The following is a 22,641-nucleotide window of genomic DNA, read 5'->3' as shown; positions in this document are numbered from 1 at the left end:
GGCTCTAGAGCCCGCGAGCCACAACTACTGAGCCCACGTGTCACCGTGCCACAACTACTGAAGCCCGCGTGCCTAGAGCCTATGCTCCGCAACAAGAGAAGCCACCGCAATGAGAAGCCCGCGCGCCGCAACGAGGAGTAGCCCCCGCTCGCCGCAGCTAGGGAAAAGCTCATGCGCAGCAATGAAGACCCAATGCAGCCAAAAATAAATAAATACATACATTTATAAAGAAAAAAGGACGAGAGTCACGTTAAAAAATTCTGTCAACATTGGAAAATAGAGAAGTCCAACAATGACCGGAACAACAATAATCATATATTCAAAGGTGACTTTAAATACCCTATAGCATAAGTATTCAAGACAGTTGTTTTGAGCTAATGTGCAACCAACCTTGGAGAACCTGGTTGAGGAAGTTCTTCATCATGTAGATGGCTGTGGTATCCTCTGTTTTCACATGACTGTCTGTGAACCAGCCATTCTCGGTGATCAGGATTCGGGGATTGCCATATTCCAGTTTAATCCAGTTCAGCACGTCTCTTAAATTGAGGGACACATTTTGTCCCATTTTAGCCATGGTGTTGTAGGGCTTGAAATTGTTGGGTCCAAAGGAAAAGGCAAAGAAGTCAGCTGTGCCCCTCACCTCATTCTTCTCTGCTTCAGAGAAAAGGGGTAGAATGGAGAACAACTTCTTTTTCATCACCTCTGGATAGTTACCATCCCCGTGGATAGGGTTGGCAAACCACCCGAGCACAGAAACCATGGATTGTTGGCACTTGAGTATATCCATTGTGTTTTCTGATCTGTTTGGTTCAATCCAGTGGGATCCCAACGTGATTGATAACAGACCCTTCTGATGTGGGCGGAAATTTCTATTGTAGTTATGCCAAACTTTCGAATGAGCCTAAGAACAAGAAAATATTGTTAATCTTTACTGTCCTTACTCAAAGGGTTGTGACTTGGCTGATAGAAGGTCTTCTTGTGGACAAATTAGTGAAGCGTCGGGTGCTGCAGGGGAAAGCTGCCAGGGAACCCTGATGACCGCAAAGTCTGCTCTCTGTTCACTTCCCCTGTGCTTCCAACCTAAAGCCTCCCCTATAGGATTACCGAGAGGCAGGCAGAGAGCTCTTGTCCCAGCTCCATCTTACTTCTCCTCTCCCTGGCTCCCTTCCGGGCTCTCTCGGGGCTGGGTACAGGTGAGACACTATGTGGATTATAGGGTTTCTTCCTCTGCATAGAAAGACTCAGAGCAGTGCTCTTTCATTGTTCTACAGAGTCTTCTTTTGGCCCTAACTTAGAAGTCCAGGATAATACAATTTCTATATTCTGTAAATGGATAATAATAGAGCTCACCTCCTAGGCTTGTTGTAAGGATTGAATGAATTAACGCACTCTAGAATGGTGGCTGGCACACAGTATAGCTCTATATAAGCCTTAGCTATTATTACTATTATTATAAAAGGGTGGCAGGCATGGCACAACTCAGAAAACCAGTGGAAATAGTGTAGGATTTGGCATCAGCACAGTTGGGCTTGAAGTTCAGGTATTAACTATAGTAGCCTTAGATAAGGCACTTAACCTGTCTGAAATCTCTTCGTATCCTCAGCTGTAAAAGGAAGTTAAAAATAATAATACCCTTTGTAAAGTTGTTGTTAGATGTAGAGCTAATGTACATATTAAATATGTAGCATAGAATAGAGCACCTAGGAGCTACTGCCTAAAGATGGATGTTATTATTATTGGTCCCCCTGGAATTTACATTTCCTGTTGCATTCACTTAAAACACCCTGGGAAGAGATATGGGAACATAGGTATATGTATAACTGATTCACTTTGTTATAAAGCAGAAACTAACACACCATTGTAAAGCAATTATACCACAATAAAGATGTTAAAAAAACAAAAAAAAACAGAGCCTCACGATCAGTTTCCAGTCTATTTACTAGGTACTTACTGAGCGCTGACTCAATGCCTGTCTTGCCCTGCCCTGAGAGGCTGAAATAAATGGTGCAGGGATTTGCTCTCAGGAGCCAATAATCTTAATGGGAAAATAAAACTAAAATGTATGAAAGAGAAACATATAAAACTGAATAAAATAAGACACTAAATTAAGGCAGAGGCATGGTTCAGTAAAGAACCATGAGCTAGCTGTATGGTTCTTAACTTGAGGACTCCAGTTAAGGACTCAAGGCCAGTTAAATGTGCAAGGTCTCCTTCCTGCCTGGCCAGCCAGAGTTTGCTCCTTTATGTATCTGCCTCTCCTCCTCTCAGCACCTGACTTGCTTGTCTCTTAATGGCTCTTCCCAGGACTGCTAATTTCTCCTCTACTTGGGTGTTTCTAAAATAAGGGCACAAACCCTTACTGTTTTTAACCCACAAAGTCTGCTTTCAGTCTTGTTCTTTAACTTTCCTTTTGCTCATTGAAGATGTTTTATATTGGGCTGAATTATCCAAAAGTGCCTTTTTGAAGGTCAAAAACAAAAAAATACAAGCAATGGCTCAAACTTAATAGATCCTGTGGACATTAAAAATGTTCCATGAACTCTGTTAGGTGGGGAAAGATAGACATTAATTTAAGGGCTGAGGATTCCAAAACTGGTGTCTCCTTGTTTTATGCAAGAATAGCTAATTTAAATAATTCCATGAAAGATTTTCTGAAGAAGTAGATGCCTCAAGGTATTACCTCTATCTACCTGTTCTTACTCCATTTTCATTGGAAGATCCTGGAACCACTTAGCACCCAAATGTTCCCAAAGATCCTTACGAATGTCCTTCTCAGAAAAGTGTTCAGGCTGTAGCCTCCTCCCCTGCCTCCACCCCTAGGTTCCAGCTTCTGAAAGGAATCTCAGGGCAGCCCAGGGCAGATTCCACCTTAAGTGGTCTCAGCAGCTCTTTCTGGACTTTTCTGGGGCTGGAATCATAGCAGAAAGTCTTTTTTTTTTTTTAACACATTTATTAGAGTATAATTGCTTTACAATGGTGTGTTAGTTTCTGCTGTATAACAAAGTGAATCAGCTATACATATACATATATCCCCATATCCCCTCCCTCTTGTGTCTCCCTCCCACCTTCCCTATCCCACCCCTCTAGGTGGTCACAAAGCACTGAGCTGATCTCCCTGCGCTATGCGGCTGCTTCCCACTAGCTATCTATTTTACATTTGGTAGTGTATACACAGCAGAAACTCTTAACTGCATTTTTCCTGATTTGAAACAAAAGTAATCATGCATTACTAGAATTCACAGGGAGGCATTCTTTGCTTTATTCTAAGCGGTCACTTAATCCCTTGGTAGCCTCAGCGCTTTCAACCATAAAAGCCGCAGTGAGTGATCAGTACGCCTCTTTAGGGTGGGTGTGTACCTCTTATGTGTAAACTGTGAAGCACTAAACACACGTAAGATTCTGAGCCATAAACTAGCTGCCTTGTGAATATGATGCCATCAGACACTAAAGGGAGAGTGAGATGAAATTAGTATAAATGTAATAAACCAGTCCTAATAGCAGTTAACCGGTTCTAATAGGGAAAAAAAGCAGGGGGGCTTTTCTTTGAAATAGATATTCTATTGCATATTTCTGTAACTATATGAAAGATGACCTAAGCTGTGATGACAGACATGTACCTTTGCAATAGCTTTCCAAGCGAGTTTTCTGGAGATATATATCTCTCCATATATCTATATATACATGTGTTGTTATGCCCCAAGTTGACCTTGGTGTTTCACAGTGTCTCTTTCACCTTTGCTGCTATTTGCATAGGCTATCAAGGTATCTAGGGTTATCTTTGCTCTGGGCTGAAGACAGCCTCTCCATCCTCATGTGGAGAATGTGGGGGAGGTTCTTTTTGCAGCACTTGTAGTTATAACCTGATCCTGTTCGCCAGGTAACAGGGTAAAAACTATTGCTCTGAGGCAGTGAGTTTGACATAACTCCTGATGAAACTGGGGTATCTATGCGTGTGCTTTGGTCCAACGCTCATAAAGGAGGTCTGTAGGGGAAACTGAACTGGGGTTGGCGGGGGAGTGCAACCTGGGCCCTGCAACCTTGCACAACAGTCATTCTGTGATTTTCCAAGGTTACCCTCTATCTTGTACAAGGCCGTCTACCTTTGGAATGATTGATTTAAGGGAGCTTCAACCTTTGTTCTTTAGATTCAGTAGCTTAAAGGGGAAGTCAGCTTTTTCTTTTTGAGGCAGATAGCAGGGCCTAATGTCATTGAGAGACAGCCAGGGGCCTAATATCTCATTCTGTTCCCTCCTCTAATCTAACGTAGCAGCTCTTTGATGCCCCTGGAAGTCCAGACTCAGATAAGTTCTGTGGATGATAGGAGGCAAATAAGATAGCTGGACAACTTTAGACAAAGATGAAGAAGGGGTCAAAGGTCAGGGAGATGTGGTGGAAGGGACACGGGTGGAAGGCAGTGCTTTGGAAGGCATGCATTGAAGAAACCTACCTCATCACACATGTCTGTATTTAAGGAACACCCAATCATTTGTCAAAAAATAAATTTTTGTTAAATTTTCAAATCTGTGCATGAATTTAGCCACATTTTGGCTGAAATATTTTCATGTGAACTATAAACTTGTCTATTGTTAAAGCTATTTAATAAAGTATTAAATGAAAATCATTAAAGAAAATATACTTTAAAACTCCACGGAGCAAACTGTTTTCATACTTCTGTGTTCCCCCCAAATTTTCCAAATATATTTCCCAGCTAAAGTCACTCTAACATTTTCCATGTTATTTTTAGTTTTCATAATAATCTTCGTATAACAATTCATCAATCTGATGAAATATGATTTACTTAGTCATCTCCCTCTTTTCATAAAAATTAGCTTGTTTTCCTTTTCCTGCCATCTTTCCTTCCTTCTTCCCTCCCTTTACTTACCCTCCTTCCCTCCCTCCTTCCTGTCTCTCTCTTTCTCTCTCTTCATGCCTTCCTTCCTTCCTGTCATAAATAATGTAGTAACTAACTTTGGTCATATAGCTTTTAATTTGTTTGAATCCTTTCCTTTTTTGAATCCCAGGAATGAGCTACCTATTTTTTGAATTGTTTTGCATGTTTCCAAATTGATTTCCATACATTTTGTCCTTCACTGAGAGTGTTTTCTGACCACCTGCTTGGAATCATTGATTGCTCTTTCGGGGGATAACTGGCCATCATGAATGATATAAAAGTGCTACTCACCTACTTGGTACCACAGGGGACAGGACCCGGGTCTTGAAAGCAGGACACCCAGGCTCTAGTACTGGCCCTGCTACTAATTAGCTTTACGGTCTTGGATCAGTCAATTCCCTCTTAGCAGCCTCAGTTCCCTCCTTCATTATACTGAGCTAAAAATAAACACTCTAGAGAATCGTTGTGAACATGGAATGAGGTAATACATGTAAAGACCCTGTGAAAACCACATGAACCTAAATTTGAAGGACTTTGAAAGAGCGAGCTGAAAATTATTTAACCTGCTGTGCAGAACGGTGGGGTGTTGTGTAGGCTTGAGGGGTGTTCACAGATGGCGCTCCCTGACCTTTCAAGGCTCGTAGCTGACCACTTTGTCCTCATTTATTTTTTTGCTGCTGATCAAAATTATTCATTGTTCATTTGGGCGAGGATTCATTTCAGTTTGATTTATTATTTAATTTACTCAGCACTTCTTTATATTAAGTATCAAGTTTTCTACTAGTTACAATTGCTGCTCTTCCAGATTATTTAACATTCATTCATTCCACAAATATTTATTGGGTGCTTAAGATATGTGAACTTTATTGTTCATTGCTAAAAATAAATTATGTGATTGTCATTTTCTTATTAATTTTTTGATAATCTTGAAACTCTCTTGTAAACAATATCTTACCCTCATTATTCTTAGGAGAGAATTTAAATATTAACAAAAGTTACCACCTTTCATAAAGAAAATACTTACCCATTCTATTTTTAATAGTTCGAATTCATATTTTCTATGGTTGGACTAACTCAGTAATGATCATATTAAAATTCGTTTTCCTCCTATTTTCTTTTCAATCATTATATTTTCAACTTATTCTAACAAATCATCTATTGTTATCAATTTGCCTAGTGTCAGGATTTCCACATAGAAATCATGTAAAAACTAAACTCTAATATATTTGTTCCTTTAAAAAAGTCCTATTATTGTTATAGAATTCTAATTTCAATTATAATATTACTAAACTAAACCAATGCCTGAGCCAGAATCTAAGCCTGGCAACACAAAGGGAAAAAGGTCTAGAATAAAGTTCATAATTTATTAAATGAAGCATCTGTGGGTTTCCCCAGATATTAGAAGGGCACTTAGAAGAAATCAATATCAGTAAATTGGTACCTTACTGAAGTTCAGGTTCTTTGCCCAAGGAGAACAGTTGCATGCCAACTTTGCAGAAGGTGAAATGACATTTTAAGCTTTCTGTTAGTACTAAATTAACAATAGTGATCCTATTAGTAATCTTTTTAATGCAAAAAGACTGTATCTCCAAGTATAATTGAAGCTAAAATGACCTGGGTTGGAGACTTTAAGCCTTTCCTGAGGATTTAGGAATAAAAAGTTAAAGATAGTCAATATAGAAACCACTCTGAAAATTACAAATAACATAATTTGTACAGAAACAAAAATAAGACCTACCATTTGGGGTCCTGCAACAAAGGCAGACTGACCATGAACCTAAGGAAGCTGAAACTTCAGGACTCCTCACTCGCCTGAGTCCCCATGAAATGTGCTGGGAGGGTGGGGAGCCAGGTAGTGATTGGAAACATTTCTAAGTAAGTATCGATATTTCTGATAAATTCCTTGAAGAGACCTCAGAAAATAAGGAATCTGAATCTCCAAGACCACAGTAATTTGTTGTAATATTTTTCTCATTCTAAATAGATGTTTACTTTTGTACCAACTTTTGTGTCCATAATTTTGAATTTTTTCCTTATGAAAGTCTCAGGCCCATGCAACATAGATCCACTCCTGGCCTACGAGCTTCTTGAGTGCAGGAACTGTATCTCTTTTGTTCACAGTTATACATACAGATGTCCAGGGAAGAGCCTGGCATAGAATACTTGTTGAATAAATGCCCACTATGGATCAGCTAGTTTGTTGGTGACCTGACATACATTGTTGATAATACAGCCTCTGCAAAGCAGGTTTTTTTCCCCCCATTTTAGAGAAGAAACAAGTTTACAGAGGCTAGGTAGTCATGGAGACAGGATGTGAATTCAGGCCTCTCTGATCACTATACTAAACCATCGTGCTTTCTGTATGTCCCACCAGTTCTAAATTTTGAGTGTTGGGGAAAGGCCATTTGACATGAACCACAGCATACTGTTTTAAAATTATATTTTCTTTCGGCTGTACTTGGTTATTAAAAGAACTAAACAGTCCTAGAATGAGGGTCCCACTCTCACCTGTTGAGAATAAAATATCTATATGTGTCTGGAATTTAGGATCACCTAGTTCATGGAGGACCTGCCAGCAAATTTGAGGTATTCAGAAAACCATGTAGTTGTCCAAGTGTCTAGTACAGCATGTAACATTTATGTGTAATTCCCTGTACCTCTTTCCTAGAACCAGCGATGTTGACATTGGATATTGTCCTTACTGGCGTCAGAGGCTAAATGAGTCCCTTAGGAACCATTTCTACACTTGACTGTCTTGACCAAGGATGGTGATCATTACACCCTTGTCAATGTTAGACGGAAAGGGCAGGGACGCTGTGGTTGCATAGCAGTTAGCCCAGCATCGCCTTTGAACAAATCATAATTAAATGGTCCTTAAAGATGAGTGACTTTCATGATCAAATATAACAGAATAGTGGTTAAATTACAGAACCATAGAAAATTTACAATATAAACAGTAATAAGAATGAACATATATTTAGTGCTAAATGTGCTGAGCACTATTCTAAGCACTTTCCATGTACTATCTCATTTAATCCTCATTTAAATCATGAGAGGTAGGTACTATTATTATTCCCATTTTATAGGAGAGGGAAGAGAGGTTAGGTAGCTTACTCATAAGCAAAGTCAAGCCCAGGCTGTATTGTTCCAAGTTCTGTGTTCTTGCCTGCTAATTAGAGGTAGAAGATGGACTTTAGAGATCATTTGGTCCAATTCTTAAAAACTATCTATTATAGATAAGATGCTGAAGCAAAAGAAATAAGTGACTTGGGAATTCCCTGGTGGTCAAGTGGTTGGGACTCTGTGCTTCCACTGCAGGGTCCCGGGGTTCGATCCCTGGTCAGGGAACTAAGATCTCACAAGCCGCATGGCGCAGCCAAAAAAAAAAAAGGAAAAGAAAAAGAAGTGACTTGCCCAAGGTCTCTGTTAGTGCAAAGCCAGAATTAGAACTAAATCCTTCAGCCTCTAGATCACTGTGATTTCTGGACATGATGCAAATTAAATTATGAGCTTTTGAAACACACTTTTACATCTTAGACTCAAAGGTGATTGAACAGGCTGTGCAAATGCAAGGGTATGTAACAGACATGGCACAAAAACAAGCGCCAGTACATTGAGAAAGCCATCTGACAGTGTTTGGGTGCCAGGAACACTCTAAGAGACAATCTGAGAGTCATGGTTTTGATTATGCCTTCATCCAATCCCCTCAGTCCCCAGTCAAACAGTTCATCGGCATTACCTTCTGTTCTGCTTAATTATTTTTCCCCTTCAAGAAATTATACACATCAGCAAAATCAAGTTTAGAGAAATTATTTTTACTTATCTCTTTCCTTCAACCCATGGCTATTTAAAAAAAAAATAAATTTATTTATTTATTTTTGTCTGCATTGGGTCTTCTTTGCTGCACGTGGGCTTTCTCTAGTTGTGGCAAGCGGGGGCTACCCTTTGTTGCGGTGCGCGGGCTTCTCATTGCGGTGACTTCTCTTGCTGCAGAGGACAGGCTCTAGGGGCGCGGGCTTCAGTAGTTGTGGCACGCAGGCTCAGTAGTTGTGGCACATGGGCTCAGTAGTTGGGGCTCGCCGGCCCTAGAGCTCAGGCTCAGTAGTTGTGGTGCATGGGCTCAGTAGTTGGGGCTCGCTAGCTCTAGAGCTCAGGCTCAGTAGTTGTGGCACACGGGCTTAGTTGCTCTGCGGCATGTGGGATCTTCCTGGACCAGGGCTTGAACCCACGCCCCCTGCATTGGCAGGTGGATTCTTTTTTTTGTTGGAGGTAGGAGTTTTTATTAATTAATTTATTTATTTTTGCTGTGTTGGGTCTTCATTTCTGTGCGAGGGCTTTCTCTAGTGTGGCAAGCGGGGTCACTCTTCATCGCGGTGCGGGGGCTTCTCACTATCGCGGCCTCTCTTGTTGCGGAGCACTGGCTCCAGATGCGCAGGCTCAGTAGTTGTGGCTCACGGGCCCAGTTGCTCCGTGGCATGTGGGATCCTCCCAGACCAGGGCTTGAACCCGTGTCCCCTGCATTAGCAGGCAGATTCTCAACCACTGCACCACCAGGGAAGGCCTCAACCCATGGCTGTTATTTTATCCTTTCCTTCACTCTTCATTCATTTATGTTGATTGACTGCTTAAATTCAAGTCTATAAACACTTATTTAACAAACACAAGGTAGCTTTGTGCAGTGGCAGTATCATAGCCAATGAGGTTTATCCGAGGCATGATTATTGCTAATTGAAAATTTTCCTAATACCCTGCCATGAAGACTTGAAATATAGTTGGCATTGGCAATTTTTGAGAGTCTCTATGGAGATTGCTTAAAAAAAAAATGCAAGTCACCTTAGTAGACATTTAGAAAAAATATTAACAAGATAGCTCCTGCCTTCAGATGAACTCTGACCTCTAGTAGGAGAGAGAAGTATAGAAATAAGTAGAAGAAAAACAGTATACGTCTACATTTCAATTAATTAGAAGTGATAACAAAAGCTTAATGTAGTAATATTCAAATTTGTTAAAAAAATGACTATATGTATATGCTTATATATACATAGAAAAATACTTGGACATTGAACAAGCTGCTAGCAGTTGTTACTTCTAGGGTATTGGATTAGGGAGTATGAAAAGAGGAGAGCTTTCCTTTTTAACTTTATGTCTTTCTGTGCTGTTTGAATGTTTTGCAGTAAAAATGCATTATCTTTGAAATTTAAAAAAGTCATGAGAATTGGTTGAAACAGATGGTTTCTGTCAGTGAATTTAATTGCTCTATGCTATTACTCTTCACTTCCTCTGAAGTTCCAAAAATCTCAAAGGAAAAAAAAGAAACTTAAATTAAAAGTTCTGTTATTCTGGATTTCATTATGTATTTGTACTCCGGAATAATACGTTGATATTCAAAGGTAAAAGGAGGAGGCATACAATACACACATGATTAACGTGGAAGAAGAACTGATAACAGTAAACCCAGCTCTTTATTTAAGATTCAGTCACATAATCTGTGGTCAAGATATGATGCTATAAAGAACCAATGAATGGAATCCTCCAAATACTAAAAGATCCTGGTTTTCATCAGCCTTAAGGCTCCCCCAAACAAGTAGCACTATTAGATCACCCAGGAAATCACTTTAATTACTTCTGTGATTCACTGTTTATTGGTTAGTAAGTTAGAAGGTTCTGATCTATTCTCAGCATCCCTCTACTTCAGCAAGAGAATTGTTGTTAATGTTCAATAATTTTAATTACTCCTTTTTAACATAGACTATTTTCTAATATTGAGTTTTCTCAGTAAGATTTTTTACATGCAATTAAATGATACATGTATTATATTATAAACGAGTGTGAAGTTTCCCTCAGTTCATAATTTTGTCATATCTAGCACTGTTTCCACTACTTACAATATTTTCTGTTCTCCAGTTGGGCCTAATTTCCCATGTATGAGAGTGTTCATATCAAATTAAGCTGTTTAAATACGATCATAATGTTATTCTCTGAACATTTATAATTACATTTATTTAAACCTGTTAATCATTCACTGAAGTATAACTTTTTCTACTTAATGATTAGAAAAGGTAAATACTGCTCTCTTGAAGGTTATAAAATACCAATTGCCATCTACAAATAGTTTTTTTTTTACATGACTCTTCTGTCTAACAATGGTATTCTGGTTATTGAAATTTTTTAGCAATTCTTATCCGAAAGCTGTTTTTACCTTTTATTCAAATTTGATTAGGAACATCTATAAGAATACTAGTTTTAACTTGTTTGATCATTATTTCCTATATTTTGTTAGAGGTGTCTTAGATCCTAATGAAGATGAGTTGGGATAATAATATAGGTACTACGGGGAGTTCCCTGGTGGCCTAGTGGTTAGGATTCTGGGCTTTCACTGCTGTGGCCCGGGTTCAATCCCTGATCAGGGAACTGAGATCCCAAAAGCTGCGTGGCATGGCAAAAAAAAAAAAAAAAATATATATATATATATATGTATGTATTTTTATATATATATGTACTATGCATTAGCTAATTAAATGAATGATTGTTTTAACATTTTTAAACTTTAGATGGCGTCGCAGAGGACACACGTATGTGATTTCACAGCACTTTAATGGGACACTAAAGTTTTGAGCAAATAAAAAGTAAAATCATGGGGACAAAGGAAAAAACTAACGGTTAATGTATGGGTCAGTGATAAATTGTTCATAGGTTTTGTGGACAAATAAAACATGTAGATAGATTTTTAAAAATAGATCTTTATTGGAGTATAAATGCTTCACAGTACTGTATTAGTTTCTGCTATATAACAAAGCGAATCAGCTATGTGCATACATATGTCTCCATATCCCCTCCCTCTTGCGTCTCCCTCTCACCCGCCTTATCCCACCCCTCTAGGTCATCGCAAGGCACCGAGATGATCTCCCTGTGCTATGCAGCTGCTTCCCACTAGCTAGCTATTTGACATTTGGTAGTGTATATATGTAGATGCTACTCTCGCTTCGTCCCAGCTTCCCCCTCCCTCCCCGTGTCCTCAAGTCCATTCTCTATGTCTATGTCTTTATTCCTGCCCTGCCACTAGGTTCATCAGTACATTTTTTTTTTTTTTTTTAGATTCCATATATATGCATTAGCATACGGTATTTGTTTTTCTCTTTGGACTTACTTCACTCTCTATGACAGACTCCAGGTCCATCCACCTCACTACAAATAACTCAATTTCGTTTCTTTTTATGGCTGAGTAATATTCCATCATATATATGTGCTACAACTACCATATGACCCAGCAATCCCACTACTGGGCATATACCCTGAGAAAACCATAATTCAAAAAGAGATGTACCACACTGTTCATTGCAGCACTATTTACAATACCCAGGACATGGAAGCAACCTAAATGTCCATTGACAGATGAATGGATATACATAGATTGTTTTGGTCATTTTTTTTCTTTTTGCGGTACACGGGCCTCTCACTGCTGTGGCCTCTCCTGTTGCGGAGCACAGGCTCCGGACGCGCAGGCTCAGCGGCCATGGCTCATGGGCCCAGCCGCTCCGCGGCATGTGGGATCTTCCCGGACCGGGGCACGAACCCATGTCCCCTGCATCGGCAGGCGGACTCTCAACCACTGCGCCACCAGGGAAGCCCTGTTTTGGTCTTTAAATAGGGAATATGAGTCAAATATCTATTGAGTCTGCATCAACACAAGTGGCTGCAATGGAGTTGTAGGCTGTAAATCGTTTTTCACTGAGGCTGGGTAGCTGATTCATGTCATTAAACCTGCTAGCTTGGATTCGGACAGATGAAATTTAAATTTTGGATCTGACACTTATTATGAGTAAAAAACCCACACTTGTACCTCAGGCAAATTTCTGTGGGCTTCAGTTTCATCAACTATAAAATGCCTATAAGAATATCTACCTGGCAGGGTTGATGTGAGAATTGAATGAGCTAACATATATAAAGTACCTAGTACAGTTTCTGACAATACATTAGGCGTGTGAAAAAAATTCTGCTTAAAATAATAGTTATTAAGAATAGTATGATAGAATGTCAAAAAGTTATCTGTAGTAATTGTCTCAAGTCTCCATTTTAAGACTTAAGACCAATCTCTGTCCTTTATGCTCCCCATTTCTGTGTTCTTTTTTGTTTGTTTGCTTGTTTTTGGTGTTGGCGGGGACGTGGTGGAAGGTAGCAAGTAAGTTTGTTTTTAACCTTCTCACTGACAGAAAAGCTTGGGCTAGTTTTTTAGCTACAAGATTTAGCAAAAATTAATTTTAATGTATTATTGTCTTGCAACCCAACTTTAATAAGGGAGTTTTTAAAAATTCCTTTTTTTTTCCATGGAAAAAAAGCGTTTCAGATGATCCTTGAAGACTTTGCTTCTGTCTAACCAAGGCAAGCTAAAAATGCTCCAGCTAGAAATTCCATTTCAAAATATTACACTTAGTCTTCAAGATATTGGTAGGGGGGTTGGGCCAAAGAGGTTTAAAAATGACATTTAATCTATTTAAATGTGCCTGTAAAACACTGCAGCCTTCTTGTTCAAGAAAGCAAGGACTTCTCTGGTGGTGCAGTGGTTAAGAATCCGCCTGCCAATGCAGGGGACAAGGGTTTGAGCCCTGGTCTGGGAAGATCCCACATGACGTGGAGTGACTAAGCCTGTGAGCCACAACTACTGAGCCCACGTGCCACAACTACTGAAGCCCGCACACCTAGAGCCCATGCTCCACAAAAAGAGAAGCCACCGCAATGAGAAGCCCCTGCACCGCAATGAAGAGTAACCCTCCCTGGCTGCAGCTAGAGAAAGCCCACATGCAGCAATGAAGACCCAATGCGGCCCAAACAATAAGTAAATAAAAAATAAATAAATTAATAATAAAGAAAAAAGAAAGCAATGGCAGCTGTCTTTTGCCAAAGAAGGCTTAGCTATAAATCATGTGAATGGTGGCTTTTTCACAGCTATTTTTGCAGTTTTAGCACTGAATTTTGGTTAAGAATTTTGACAAGTCCTTAAGAAGTGTACTATATAAAGATGATTGTTTTCTTTTCTTTTCTTTTAAAAATACAAAATATTCTCATTACTTTCTTATGTATTCTTCTTTTGTCACAACACATAAAAATCGAAAGAATAGTATGATGACCCCTCAAAACACATCTCTCAGCTTTAAGGATGATCAACATTCTGCACCTTGTTTTGAGATGGGCTTTCAATGTAAACTTTTTAATAGAAGCTGGTATACACAGAAATTGATTTGCATGTTCTGAAAAGACTATATGTTTATGCCAGTATCTGGGTTGGTGTGCGTGTGTGTGCATGTGTGTGTGTGTGTGTGTGTGTGTGTGTGTGTGTGTGTGTGTCTGAAGTCCACTTTTATTCAATTACAATTTTAAATACTTTCTGGGGCAAGGCAGGGCTCCCTTAAATAGAAAATAATTAATATTATTTATTGAACACCTAATACATATGCAGCTGCTTGTGACCTTCTCTGAGGAAATGACGCCAATAAATGCTAAGACAGAGTTCCTCAAAGAGGTGGAAAAATAGGGAATAAATCAAGTCTTATCGTAGGCTCAGGAACAAATGGGTGAGGCCTTGACCTAGAGTAGAGTTTCCCAACATTTCTTGTCCTGAAACCCTCTTTCACAGTATTAAGAAATCTCTTGAGCTCCGGAATTTAAAAAATCATTTCATTATTTTTGTGTGGTATACAAACAAGTGTTGACATATATTTTATTTTATATAAGTCTATTTCTTTAAAGATTGTACTGAAAAGTTTATTTCAAAGAAGTTTAAAATATTCAGAAAATAAAATACTCATATATAAAATACTCATATACATAAACATAAGTATTGACATTTTCCCATTTAATAAATATTTTTATATTTTTAAAATTATTTCAATTACATAAGAAAAAGCATTTTATGACACATTTTTAAATGACACAATGTGTTTGGTTTTACGACTGAATATATACTAAAATGCAGAATAAAATTTACATATTCAGTGGTCTTTTCCAAGGCTGGTACACCTACCTCTTTTTGTATGGGATATGACATTGGGCATAACAAAGATGAACATTTTTTTATTTTAAATGTTACATATTTATTTTAAGGATATTAGAAAATACTGGTATTTCGTGTATAATAGGATATAAAATTTCCTTTCTAAATAACCTTTTTTTTTTGTTTTTTTGGCCACACGGTTTGTGGGTTCCCTGACCAGGGACTGAACTCCGGGACACAGAAATGAAAGCACTGAATCCTAACTACTAGACCACCAGGGAACTCCCCTCAAAATAAACTTTTTTTTTTTTTTTTTGCCGTACGCGGGAGTCTCACAGTTGTGGCCTCTCCCGTTGCGGAGCACAGGCTCCGGACGCGCAGGCTCAGCGGCCATGGCTCACGGGCCCAGCCGCTCCGCGGCACGTGGGATCCTCCCGGACCGGGGCACAAGCCCGTGTCCCCTGCATCGGCAGGCGGACTCTCAACCACTGCGCCACCAGGGAAGCCCCAAAATAAACATTTTTAAAGAAAACTGTTTTAATAAATAATAGTGCATGTGGTACTTGGATATACAAACAAACAAAAAAGCCAGCAAAAAAGCCAGCATGAAGTGATGCACAAAATAACCAAACTTTGTGAAACACAGTGGTATGGCATCAAAAATGGATAAATATTTATATATTTATAATATTGCTTCTATAACATTCTGTTTGAATTCTTGAATTTTGCTCTTAAAAAAGTACAAGCTTTCAAAAAGTAAGTTTACTGTTTTGTTCATAAATAACTATATAAGAGAAATAGTTTGGGGCAACTCTTTCAAGTATTTTACAAATAACACAAAGTTAGTAGGAACAGTCTTTATTCCCAAAGTGTGAAAAGCCAAATTAGATACAATCATCAACATTATCTCCTCATTTAACATTTTTAAAAGAATTGTTTGTTCTCTAAAAACATCCTGATATGGCATAAATTAGAGTCTATGTATGCGACTTACAGGTCTGGTGAAAATCTCCTTGAGTCAATTTTGTAAAACTGAGACAATTTTACATCCTTCATACTGATTCTATTTCAAACTTCTTGTTTTTTATGTTTCATGTCTTTAACCAGTTGCCAATTTATAGGTTTAAGTCAGTGGTTTTCATGGGAGGGAAGGGGGAGAAATTTTATCCCGCCCCCCGCCCCCAACTCCAGGGGACATTTGGCAACGTCTGGAGACAATTTTTGTTGTTGTAACCCTGTGGAGGAGGGTGCCACTGTCATCTAGGGGGTAGAGGCCAGGGATGCTGCTAAACGTCCTGTAATGCACAGGACAACTCACGACAAGAAAGAATTATTTGGCCCAATATGTCAATAGTGCCCAGGTTGAGAAATCCTGGTACTATGTAAACAGTTCACATCTATGAAAGATAATAATTTAAAACCATGAAGTGGTCAGAACTATCATGGAAGCTGGCAGTATTTAGTGGAGAAATAAACTGAATGAGTTACCATCTTATGAGCAATCTCATATCCTCCAACCTCCCTGCATGTTTACTCAGAGGCTCTCAGATATTTCATTTTAAGGAGGAGGGGATGGAATCTATAAATTTCAGTTATTATGCATATTTACTGCTTTAAAAATAGAATAAAAACCGACACCATTATTGCCTTTACTAATGTGAAAACTTGTGGCTCTGCTGCTCTGAGGCACGAGTGCATAGGCCAAACAGGCTAGGATCTGTCTCTGGGGTTTTAAAAACTGAACTTGGGAGAGAGAACTCTCCTCTACAAAGGAGAGAATGAGGAGAACCCACAAGAAGAAATGGACATGAGAGACTGAGATAAAGGGCTTCTGAGAGTGTCCTGGTTACTGGGTCCATTCATCCCTGTGATCTGGTTACAGGAAAATGCACATTTTTGCTTGAGCCAACTTGAATTAGGTTTCTGTCTCTTGCAACCAAGAGTCCTAACTTATAAACACACCACTGGATTAATATAAGCAATATTTCAAGAATTAGCAAGAATGCAATGAAATATGAAGTTTGAACTTGAGATTGGTTCTTTGATTACAAGGTTTAAGATAGAAATCCTAAACCACTCATTCCTCAAATCTTAATACCTATCACGTACCTAATATTCTGTGCTACGTGCTGGAAACATAAAACACATGAAAAATAGTCTCTCCTTGCAAAGAACTCTCAGACTAGTTGGGGGAGATGGAAAAGTACCATATGAAAAGACTGCTATGATAAAAGCAAGCACATTTTACTATGGGAGCCCTCAGGAGGGACACTAAGCCTAACGAGTCCAGGAGAACTTAGAGCTGGTGACTGCCTAAATTGAGTATTGAAGGACATTAGATGGATAAAGCAGGGAGTAAGGAGGGTGTCCTAGCTGGATAGAGAGTTGGTAGAGGCTGAGTGGAGAGGAATAGTAAGGTAAAATTAAGGCACTCCTAGTCATGCATTATTGTGGAGTGTAGGGTACAAGGGGTCGGCATTAGTGATGGGGACGGGAGAGGGATGGGGATGGCCAGGAAGGAGGGAATGGAGGCTGGGGTTGTGTCTTGAAGATCTTGATGAAAACTTGGGACTTGATCCCTAAAACTTTGGGAAGTCACTAAGGGATTTTATGCAAGGGAGTGACATGATGCTTGGTAGAAATGTCACTCTGTAAATGGAGATAATAATAGGTACCTGGCAAGGTTGTTGTAAAGATTATAGATAATATATAAAGCTATGATTACAGTGCTTAGAGATGGTTAAGGCCAAAAAAGTCACCCTCTTTCTGTTCCAAATATTGTAAAAAACTCAGAGTGGAGCATCTATTAGTCGGGGTGGTTATGGTAAATTTCTACCTGAGAGACTTGCTCTAGGTGCCACCAAGTCCACATAAAGTGGAGTCTAGATTCCAGGTCAGTCTCAGGACTGCCTAGACCATTTAGGTTTCCTGCAAACCAGGACATTTCAGACTGAGTTGGCGTTTTCAGCATCATCCTGGAGCTAGAAACATTGCAATAGGCGCTGTGAAATCTTTTCAATATCTGAGGATTGGGGAATAAAGTGGTCTATAAACCACCCATGAATTTAGTTTTATATTAATTTTTTTAACTCAATAAATATTCTTGGACAAAAAACTAGTCCTAAAGAATGCTTCTTCTGGGTCACAAGGTGGCATAATAAGGAAGAAATACTTCATTGCAACATAAAATATCAAATTAATCTTTTCTATGTTAGAAGGAGGACAGAGAGGAAGCAAGTGAGAAAATCTAGTTCACCTCAGGCCGCCAGACTATTGCAAGATTTCTCTCTGGTGCTGTAAGCCACTGGGTTATGCAGCAGAGTTCACTTTCTAACTAATTACAAGGGACCCCTCATGCGCCTTATGTAGGTTTTTGATTTAGAAACTTTAAAGGGATGAAAGAAATTATTTGGAAAACATAATAATTTAAAAATGTAATCCATCAATTTAAAACTATAAAATTTATCTTACTATCAGAGAGTGTTAATCTTGTGTTAGAGGCAGAGTTTATCTTAAATTAGAGGAAAATGAAAAACATCTGAAAATATAGCTTTGATAGGATAAGTTTGGAAGCAGTATCTATTTGTTAGTTATAACTTTTTCTTGTGTATTTTTGTCAGTCAGTTTTTAAGGCTTTAAATGAATCACTGAAACATATTCTTCATGATAATTCTAATTGTTAACATTTTTCCAGGTAACCAAAAACTTTTTAACAATTTAGCATATTTTTCTTTACACAAAAGTTGAATAAGCATATATGTGCATGTATTTGCATAGACAACTTTAAAAAGACTATATAAAATACTACTAATACTAGTTTTCTTGAGGTTGGGATTATCAGGTGAAGAGGGAGGGAGAAATTTAACCTTTTCATTGTGTACCCTTTGGTACAATCTGATGTTTCTCCGTTTACACAAGCATGTATTGTTTTAATAATTGAAAGAACTAAATAAAAGGAATATTTTTTCTAAAATATATATCATAACCTTCATAGTTAATAGCTATAATTTTTCTCCCCTTGAGGCCTATTTGCCAAATCACAGTATACCCACATATTAATAATATGTTCTATATACAGCTATATTCAAAGCTATGTAAATGACCTTGAGATTGTAATGCAATCTGTTAACTGCAAGGACAGATGTGACTGAACCATAGTGCAATGCACACGTGTAATAAACCAGAAAGTTCAAAAAGAAAAGAAGGATTAATATATTTTGTATGTGCAAATTTAGACATGGAGTAATTTTATGTTCCTATACATTTTTCTGTTTCTATATATTTAACATTTGATTATTAAAAAATCAAATTACGTCTCGAAGCACATTATGAAACCCTACTAGTAAAGCTTTTTTCATTTTCAACGGGTAGCAGGTGTCCAGGGTAATTTATTTTTCCCAAGCAAACTATTTAGCTCAAAAAGTGAAGTCTGATTCTAGATATTAGCCTCAATGTGAGATGAAATCTCTTGAAAATTCCTGAAAGATTGCTCTTTTAAAAATATTCTTAATAGAGGCATCCAATGTTTACTAATGTTGTAATTTATAAATTCCATGTTGACAACAGCTCATTTTACTCTGTAAACTGGGCAAGTTATTTAATCTCACTAAGCTTCAGTTTGCTCATCTTTAAAATGGGGATAATAATAGGACCCAGTTCATAAGGTTATCATGAGGATTAAATGTGATAATGCATGTAATATGCTTAATGTCATCTGTGGTAAATAGTAAGCACTCAATAAATATTAGCTATTATTTTGCTTACATTTTCACTATTGTTTTAATCATGTTAGCATTTCCCAGCATAAACTCTAGCTTTTGAAATATGCTCCTTTAAAACACTTAAAGCATATTCTTCCCAGTTTTTATGGTACTAGTTTAATTTTATCTCCTAGAACAAATAATCTCATCTTTTCTGCCATGTAATACAAATAAAACCAACTGTGAAATACATTTATTTCAATTCCTGCATTTAATATGTATCATCAGTTAGCTAACATTTATTTAGCTCACTATTTCTAAATATCACTAAGAATAGCAAGACTAACAACAAATACATATTTGAAATGGTCATGCCTTAATATAAAATTCTGAAATTGTTGCATGTGGTCAGAAAAGGGTTTCAACAATTAAATTTATAGAGGACTGGTTTTCCACAGAATGAAAGTAAACTCACATTCTCATGCTCTGATGTATAATAGTAGATTTAAAAATAGTTAATTTAAAAAGTGCAATATTTAAGGAAAATAATTGGATTAATATATTAATAATAGCTGAGATAGATAAAACATACACTAAGAATGAAATTTGAGGATAGAACTTGTGAATTAGACTAAAATTAATTGAGTTGATTTCAATAAAAAGAGTTATTTAAATGGAAGATACATTTCTTAGAGTTTCTTTTAAACTCCTGCTCTTTATCCTCTGAAGCTATAATAAGTCAGCTGTACAGTACCTTGATCAGGTTGTGTCCCACGGTGTAGATAGCTGCTAAATTTCCCTTCTCTCCAGGGGCATGGATACCTGTCCCATACCCATGCCAAGCGACTAGATATGGGTTGTGAATTGTAATCCAATATTTGACTCGGTCCCCAAACGTCTGGAAGCAGTATGTGGCATAGTCATTGAAGATATCTATTATGGTTTCATTTTTCCACCCCCCATATTTTTCTTGCAGCGCCAAAGGCAAATCCCAGTGGTATAAAGTAACTATAGGTTCAACGTTTCTAAGTACCAGAGCGTTGAGAAGAGTATTATAGTACTGGAGACCTTTTGCGTTAGCAGCTGATACTGTTCCATTGGGGAAAAGCCTTGGCCAGGAAATTGAAAATTGATAAAAAGAAACGCCTAAAAAATCCAGGGCTGATAAGTCTTTTTCCAGAAAAATGTAACTGTCACTGGAACTATTTGTCCCGTTGACATTTTTAAGGTGTGTATGGATGAAATGATCCCATATAGAGGGTCCTTTTCCATCTGTCTTCCAATTCCCTTCCACTTGAAATGCTCCAGTCCCAGCACCCCAGAAAAAGTTTTTAGGAAAAGTGTCATAGAGAAACAGCTGACTTTCATTTACCGGACTAAAATTAGGATTTTTAGACCATATAGCTCTTCCGTCTCCAGAGAATCCAGTAACAGCTTGAAGGAGAATAAATGCTGACAGGATGACAGATCTTTGCAGTCCCCCGCTGGACATTGTTTTCCTATAGCGTATGTTTCTTTCATCGGTGCTGAAGAAAATCCATTCATTCCCTGGAGATCATGCCGCACAGCCTGGCTTCATTTGCCACTAGCTTCTCGACTGTCTTATCAACGCTTCAGTAAAAAAGCTTGTGATTGTAAAGCTCTGTCAATGATTAGCTTGAACTGTGAGACTTAGGATGGGTCATGGAGAGCAACGTAATTTGAGGGAGGGGGCTCTATTACACTCACCAACACGTCACCTTCTCTCTTATTATTGGAAAAATTAGATGGAAATGCATGTGACAATAGTTCCAATGTGTAACAAACACACATCAACAGTGAATAAAATGCCAGTTTCTTTGTAGCCTTTCATATGGATCCAAATCTTTTCTGAATGTTTTGGACATTATTGAGCAAAGTGTATATCTTTTCTATTTTTATAGTTTTTGAGTGGTAATTTTATTTTTCACATTTCAGGAAAAACAATCTTATGGACAAATAAATAGTATTCCTATATGCCCCAAATAAAGAATTAAAAAACATAAGATATTACACTTCCACGAAAATTACAACACATCTAAGAATAATCTTATTAAATGCTATCTATTTTAAGAAAATTATAAAAATGTCTTTATAAATTAAAAAAAAGATGAATGAAGAAATATATAACACTGAAACATTGAATAATTGTTTGGGTGGAAGCATTGAGTCATTTCCAATTTAATTTATACATTTAATGCACTTTTAACCAAAGTCCTCTAATCCCAAATTTTAGTTCAACAAAGTTATTGTGGGGGTTCACTTAAAGAATAAATAGGCAATCATTAAAAAAAAAAACTGAAAAAGAAAATAGTGAAGCTGTTTACTACCTTCAGATATAAAAACATTAAAAAACAATTTAAAGAACATTATCTGCAAAAAGAATAAATAAAAAGAAATATTACAGAATCTATAGCCTCCAAATAACCTTGAAAATAGTTAAAGTTTTAAATATTTGAAGCATCGCATACTAATGAGAGGCAGAGTGGTTAATAGTTTGGCCCCTGGAATTAGACTGCCAGTCATACAGCTATGTGACTGGGGACAAGTTCTTTCACCTTTCTGCTCCTCAGTTTCCTCTCATGTAAGATAAGGCATAATAATAGTATCAACTGCCTGAATTATTGTGAGGATTAAATGAGTTAATACATGTAAAGCACTTCGAGCAGATACTGACACATACATAGTAAGTGCTCAGTGAACATTACTTATTTTTATGTGAAAGGTAAGGATTATTCAGGAAGTGACGCTAGGATTTAGCATAAGAGACACTAAGTTCTGGCTCCTGCCTACATTTTTAGCTTCATTTCTCATCCGTTAACCACAAGTAACCCCCTTCCCTGCAGCCATAACAAATAACTTCTAAATAGCTGTGCACACATTGATCAGTCCCATCCCTGTGCCTTGGTACGTGTGCTCTCTGCTCTCTGCATAGGATGTGTTCTCTCTCCTTCAACTAGCTCATGTCTACCTGTTTTTCAAAACTTCAGTACCTCTTCTGGAAAGCCTTTTTGACTCCCCAGTTTGATTTTATTTATTTTAAA

At 37.9% G+C, this 22,641-nt stretch overlaps 1 protein-coding gene across 1 annotated transcript in view; it reads right to left on the bottom strand.

Moving 5' to 3' along the window:
* KLB (klotho beta) overlaps positions 1-21,155 on the bottom strand; it is a 35,171-nt gene extending 14,016 nt beyond the window's left edge. Inside the window, exons 1-2 of the mRNA XM_082838835.1 lie at positions 20,334-21,155; positions 391-901 (exon numbers count right to left, since the gene is read on the bottom strand). Coding sequence (XP_082694961.1) covers positions 391-901; positions 20,334-21,071 — 1,249 coding nt within the window. The 5' untranslated portion in view covers positions 21,072-21,155. The remainder of the gene's footprint in view (positions 1-390; positions 902-20,333) is intronic.
* Positions 21,156-22,641: the final 1,486 nt, after the last annotated feature.

Source organism: Leucopleurus acutus (assembly GCF_964270905.1).
Source record: "Leucopleurus acutus genome assembly, chromosome: 4".
NCBI classification, from domain to species: domain Eukaryota; kingdom Metazoa; phylum Chordata; class Mammalia; order Artiodactyla; family Delphinidae; genus Leucopleurus; species Leucopleurus acutus.
Note: the sequence above shows the minus strand (reverse complement) of the source record. Positions and strands in the feature narration are given on the sequence as shown.